The sequence below is a fragment of the Salmo salar genome, chromosome 14, assembly GCF_965601325.2.
Source record: "Salmo salar chromosome 14, fSalSal1, whole genome shotgun sequence".
In the NCBI taxonomy this organism is placed as follows: domain Eukaryota; kingdom Metazoa; phylum Chordata; class Actinopteri; order Salmoniformes; family Salmonidae; genus Salmo; species Salmo salar.
In genome coordinates, this window is record NC_138304.1 from 77850385 (window position 1) to 77856636 (window position 6252).

General features: G+C 38.9%; 2 protein-coding genes across 2 annotated transcripts; one reads left to right on the top strand and one right to left on the bottom strand.

The window, feature by feature from the left end:
• The first annotated feature begins 2193 nt into the window (after positions 1-2193).
• LOC106570226 (thioredoxin-like protein 4A) lies at positions 2194-4633 on the top strand. The gene is made up of 4 exons (XM_014142323.3): positions 2194-2307; positions 2855-3034; positions 3146-3249; positions 3956-4633. The coding sequence occupies exons 2-4, from the start codon at positions 2882-2884 to the stop codon at positions 4125-4127; spliced, it is 429 nt and encodes a 142-aa protein (XP_013997798.1). The 5' UTR covers positions 2194-2307; positions 2855-2881; the 3' UTR covers positions 4128-4633.
• On the bottom strand, positions 4568-6008 carry hsbp1l1 (heat shock factor binding protein 1 like 1). The gene is made up of 4 exons (XM_014142324.3): positions 5826-6008; positions 5410-5545; positions 5255-5321; positions 4568-4931 (listed from the first exon to the last, which is right to left on the bottom strand). The coding sequence occupies exons 2-4, from the start codon at positions 5452-5454 to the stop codon at positions 4837-4839; spliced, it is 207 nt and encodes a 68-aa protein (XP_013997799.1). The 5' UTR covers positions 5455-5545; positions 5826-6008; the 3' UTR covers positions 4568-4836.
• Between the last annotated feature and the right edge of the window lie 244 nt (positions 6009-6252).

The following is a 6252-nucleotide window of genomic DNA, read 5'->3' on the forward strand; positions in this document are numbered from 1 at the left end:
GCGAGCAATCGAAGTGTCGGCCATTCGATGTGCTGACCCCAACAGCCCAGTGGCCCTCCATTTCAAAGAGCAGGACACTTGCTTTGTGAGTTATTTTATTTTGGAATTTAACAATTCAGCAAAAACAAACACTGTGGCGATGTTGACAAAGGCCCAGAGAGACGTTCTGGATCCATTCCTTAGATATTTTAGTTCCCAGAGGTTTTAACCTAGAGAAGGACTATAGTATGCTTTTGTGAAGGGCCCCATCCGTTTGTTGGTCCAGTGCCACACACGGAGGGAGCTTACTAGTGCACTAACTAAACTATTTGCCTAATCTTTTTATATTTGTTGCTATCTCTAGTTTTGCATAGCACTGTTTATTTTTTCAATACCCAACATATATTATATAGTAATGGTTGTATATCAATTACACCTACTCTAGTTGAAAAAATCATTCCCAGTTTTCCAATTGCTTTTTACTGGTTCTAATTCTGTATTTCATCACTAGGTGGAGACATTTACCATAGTACCCCACACCCTGAGTACCAACGTGTATGGTCTACCACGCCGTCTCTCAGTACCACCAGTTGAAGAGTTTTCTCCCTAATTGTCTTCCCCAAATCCATTCCCGCTATGATTATTCTGAAGGCCGAAACGTCAATTGCCTTCCCTGTGGCTCAGTTGGTAGAGCATGGTGTTTGCAACGCCAGCATGGTGTGTGCAATGCCAGGGTTGTGGGTTCGATTCCCACGAGGGGTCAGTACAAAAAGTACACTCGCTACTGTTAGTCGCTCTGGATAAGAGCGTCTGCTAAATGACTAAAATGTAAAAAATAAACGTTTTTAAACTTGCTTAATAAAACTAAGAATGTTAAATGGTGAGCGAGCATTGTGCCTTTTCCAATGCTAATTTCTGTTGAGACAGTTATTTATTTTTATCAAATAATCAGCATATCATCCAGGATCGGTATGACACTTAAAGTGTTTGCAAGCATCACCTGCGTGTGTGCGAGACGAGTGGACCGTTGCTCAAGGAGAGAGAGACAGTCGGACATTGCAGTAGCAGGTAAGCCTAGTTTATACAATATGATAGAGAATAGACTAACTAGGTAGCCAATTCAAAACATATATTGTACCCTCTAGTTTGTTTAGCGATTGATAGCATGTATTAATGTTTTCGTCATGTCCCAAAAAACGTTCCACCGATACTTGCGAATAACGCATACAAATTTCATTAAATGAATCATGAATCCTTCAAAAAAGTTAAACGATTCTTGTTTTAACGAATGATTCACTTCGCTATTATATTAGTTGGGATCCAGTTCAATCGTGGTGAATCGAATAATGTGAATCATTAACATTTAATTTTAGGAAAAACGATTAGATGTAGCCTTTCTTTTGGATAATGTGGCTTCAGCACTTGATTTGTAGATGCCTCCAATTTATTTGGGCATTCAATGTATGGGACACTGCTACTCAATAGATGTTAGTCAGGCTCCAAAGTAAACACTTCTAAGGTAGCTAAAATAAATAATTGAAAAAGGAGAGCCGCACACTAGGAGCTCAGATGCAATAATTTAATAACGTTTTGACAGGCAAAGATAAATATGACTAAACTAGAAAAGGTACATATCCTGAAGAAATACTAACATTCACCTTTGCTTTCCTCACCCTTGTTATGTTGCGTTTTGTTTCTTAATTTGTTTTTGTCGAGTCTCTTTGTAAAATATTATTTTTGGGGAAAAAACAACCTCCCCTGGTGTTTTTAACTTTATTTTAATATGCTAATTTCTCTCTATGAATTTGTTTATTTCTGTTCTTTTTTCTACTTCTTCCTGTGTCACTTGAGTGTCAGTTTTCGTATGTACTATACCTGTTGGGTTTTATTTGGGTTCAGTCCTTGCGAAGCAAAACATTTATTTAGACTTGGTTTGAGCCTACTAATGCGTTGTTGCTGAATTGTGCAGAATACTTTTTTATTTCTTATGAATATTCACTGCTGTAACTTATATTTAAGAGAATTATCTGTGAGTTAGGTGGTCTCTAACCAAAGTGCGCTATTGTAAAAAAAAAAAAAAAGTTTAAAAAAAAGACTGATGCATACTTATTTGTATCTGTTTAGCCAGCTAGCGGTATGTTATGCACCGTCTGTTCGTTTTGTCGCTTTTTAGTGATGTAATGCACAAGCGTAAACAACAGAAGTGTTTTTTTTTTTTCGTTCATCTTTTCACACACAATGGATCAAAGATAGCTTGGGTCTATTCAGACTGTAGCTACTAACAGTTTGGTTTAGTTAAGGCTTTGGCGCTTAATATAATTTCGTACGGTAAGCGTTTAAAACATATATATATATATATATATATATATATATATAGAGAGAGAGAGCATGGTGTTTGCACACATATATATATATATATATATATATATATATATATATGAGTCCATTCATCCAGGATGTATCACAACCGGCTGTGATTGGGAGTCCCATAGGCGGCGCACTATTGGCCCAGCGTCGTCCGGGTTTGGCCGGCTTAAGCCGTCATTGTAAATAAGAATGTGTTATTTACTGACTTGCCTAGTTAAATAAAAAATGTAACTGACTTTCTAGCAAATCCCAAGCCAGGCATGCTAGTTAACGTTTGCTAGCTAGTTAAGCCATGTTTCTAGCTAGCGAGGCTTCCAATTATCAATATCGTAAAGAAAGTGGTATTCTGTTAGCGGCATTTGTTACTCTTTGTTGAGAACAACGTTGTACACAGTATATGTAGCTTACGTTAGTAAACATTTTTGACAAGATCCAGCCCAGATAAAGTATTTCGCTATAACGTTAGCTAGCTAGGCAAACGTGCTACTTCCCAACATTACTCTCCCAGGATACGTGTTAACACTGCAGCATCAAGATGTCCTACATGCTACCCCATCTCCACAACGGCTGGCAGGTCGACCAAGCCATTCTATCCGAGGAGGACAGAGTCCTGGTTATTAGGTTTGGCCACGATTGGGACCCGACATGTATGAAAATGGACGAGGTGTTGTACAGCGTAGCTGAAAAGGTAATGTGTATTTTACTGTACCATTGTTGATGTTTGGATTTCACATTTGTGAAGACATTTAATTGAACGTTGCTATTTTTACTGTAGAAACATCACTATCCTTCCCTACAGGTGAAAAACTTCGCAGTCATCTATTTGGTGGACATCACAGCGGTGCCGGACTTCAACAAGATGTACGAGTTGTATGATCCGTGCACCGTCATGTTCTTCTTCAGGTGAGTTTCACGTTGTCATCACGTTGCACCTCCATTTCAAACCAATCTCTAGTTTTGATGCGAACATTTACCAGGTTCCAAAAATGGGTTTAGTAAACACAGACCCTGCTGGCCGTGACCGGGAGACCAATGAGACGGCGCCAATTGGCCCAGCGTCGTCCGGGTTAGGGAGGAGGGTTTGGCTGGCTGGGATTTCCTTGTTCCATTAGTACGTCGCGTATGTGCACTGTCATTGCTCTGCTGTGTGCATCTTGCTAGCTGTCACTCAAATGACGAGGGACTGAAGCTCATTGGCTAGAACTCAAATTGCTAGGGGGCAGACCCACGTGGGGTAAAATGTAGGGGAAATGGCGCAGCACAACGTTGCTTTCAAACTAGGGATTCCGTAGCTAATTGAGGTAAAAACAGGAATTCTGCTCCTAGGTTATACAGTATGGAAAAAGTACAAAAACGTATCCACTCACTACTGTAAGTCGCTCTGGATGAGAGTGTCTGCTAAATGACTAAAATGTAAAAATCTAATGCATGTATGAGCTACACATTGACACATCCAGCCCAAATCGGGAGGTTTAAAAAATACTAGTCGCCCAGGTTCCTGATCATGTCTTTAATACAACAGCTCCAAGCTGCTTCAGTGGACAGCCTGCTCCCATCTTTGCTGCCCTCTTTTTGTGAAAACTGAAATATTCCTTCTGTACTCTTCCAGGAACAAGCACATAATGATAGATCTGGGGACTGGTAACAACAACAAGATCAACTGGACCATGGAGGACAAGCAGGAGATGATTGACATTGTTGAGACCGTTTACCGAGGGGCGAGAAAAGGACGAGGTCTGGTCGTATCTCCTAAGGACTACTCCACAAAATACAGATACTGATTGGTTCTTCCCTTGTGAAGCCCAATGGGAGCAAATATGTCCTTTCATTATGAGACTTTCTAGACAGCTGGACATCAAAAAGGCTCAGATCGAGGTGGCCTGCTCTATTTTATGTTATAGCCAAGTTATCTTTTTTCAACAGCAGTTATAAAAACCATAATTTGGTCTCTTTGATTTAAATGTTATGTTATATTTTATATTGCCATTTAGTTATCACTTCACAGCCTGTATTCTTGGACCCAGATTGATTATTAAGTGGAGGACTAGCTTCTTTCTCAATAAGGAATCTCCATTGAAAGTGTGTTTTTAGTGTAGGACTAGGCTTAATCTGGGTCTGGAAAATTGGCCCATATGTTTAATCTGTACGTATATGTGACTTGTTTCTCCTGAAATGCTATGGGTAGTGCTGTGATGACAGGAAGATAGAGGAAAGACTTGGAATTATTCAACCCCATCGTATTGTTTATGAACAGTTGAATAAACATTTTGTTGTATTATAGAAAAAACGATGTATTGTGTTTACATGGTAAAATCCCCCACAGATTACATCCCGTTAAATGAGAAAGCAAATGCAATAGGCTGTTACATAACAATAGATCCGTAATAACCCACCTATGTGTGGATTTTGTCATGCCACATCTGTCTTTAGTGGAACCTCAGAAATCAAGTGAAGTTAGCTGATCTGATATGTGTTAATCCGATGGCTTGGTCACTTAGAAGTCTGCTGCTCATCCATACCAGCCTGGGTCATGAGGTCAGCAACATTCTTCTCCAGGTCATCAATTCGAGTCCCCATGTCATCCAGTGGGTTGGTTAAGGGCAGTCTTGCAATATATGTAGTTATTATTATACACTGTGTCTAGGTTGTACATGAAACATTTCTTTATAGAGAAAATAAATTAAATTCATATTTTATTCTCAAATCCACTAGATTAGGATTTTCATATAAAGCCTTTTTTTAAATCTGATTTAAAAAAAATAGCTGCAATTTTGAGATTCGGTCTTGCTTGAATATGTATGATTTCTGTTTACTATAATCTCACCTGGTAGCTATTAAATGCCGTTCTTCAATAGCAGCTAGTCATTCAATAAGACGGTTGCTAGTAGTAGGGTGTGATAAAGGATATTTTTTGAAACAATCTGGTCAGACATGCATTGAAATTTACTGTGAAGATTCTGCATAGTCGCTTCCATCTGTGGGAGACACAACACAAAGGATTATTTCTCAGATACCAACGTTACCATCGGCGTAAGAAAAACGCTATACAGAAAATAAACGTACAATTTCTGTTAATTCTTTTGCGGCTTTTGAGTTGGATTCCGTCATCCTGATTTAACTGTCGTTTCAAAATCAATGGGATTTGCCTTTGAAGTTGTGCGTCCCTGTCGCTGCGGGTCGTTCTTGGCAACAGTTTCAACTGAAATGCACAAGTGGGTGTGAAACAATACTTTCGGAGAACTTTACTAAAGGGTGTGTGTAGCCTCCATAAAAACTATAGTGTGTACATTTTTCATAAATCCTTAAGTAGGCTAACAATCAGATCAATCCGATATTTTTAGACGAAAGACATGTATAATTCAGCAACTTTAATAAGACATTGTGTAGTCCTAATAGGCGTAGTTAAATAGCACATAATGATTGTCAAACTGAAACTAAGTTTTATGAGAATGGACTACAAAACCGTAGGCTGAACTTACTGTTTCACGACATGCTTGCTACTGTTTGTATCGTTTAAAACATCAATTAGTTTCTGTTGCTGAATTTTCTGACTTTTCCCGAGATGTTCTAGCTTTGAGCTGTAGGCGTTTCCCTCATGACACCCAGTTAACCCATGATGCACCTTTCTGTGTTGAACTGAGCTCAATGGGTATTTCAGATCCTTTGGGACTCTCCATGCCATTTCTTTACGTAAGAGACCATCCATTTAGAACGTTGTTTTGTGACAAACAGATTACAGTCATCACGATTATGTAACCTCGGCAAAATGTCGTAATCCGGACTCACTGCAATCATCCCTTATTCTCAGAATGTCAACTGTTCATCATGATAATGATGGAAGAAAATAAAAATACAAAAACACATATATATAGGCCTATGTTCAATGTCTCAAAATAGGACAAGTAC

Coding starts and splice junctions, on each gene's coding strand:
- hsbp1l1 (XM_014142324.3), bottom strand. CDS start 5,454: ATGACGGAATCCAACTCAAAAGCCGCAAAAGAATTAACAGAAATT. Junction 5,322..5,409: donor CAAAAGAATTAACAGAAATT/GTACGTTTATTT, acceptor TGTCTCCCACAG/ATGGAAGCGACTATGCAGAA. Junction 4,932..5,254: donor TGACCAGATTGTTTCAAAAA/ATATCCTTTATC, acceptor TAACCAACCCAC/TGGATGACATGGGGACTCGA.
- LOC106570226 (XM_014142323.3), top strand. CDS start 2,882: ATGTCCTACATGCTACCCCATCTCCACAACGGCTGGCAGGTCGACCAA. Junction 3,035..3,145: donor TGTACAGCGTAGCTGAAAAG/GTAATGTGTATT, acceptor CCTTCCCTACAG/GTGAAAAACTTCGCAGTCAT. Junction 3,250..3,955: donor ACCGTCATGTTCTTCTTCAG/GTGAGTTTCACG, acceptor GTACTCTTCCAG/GAACAAGCACATAATGATAG.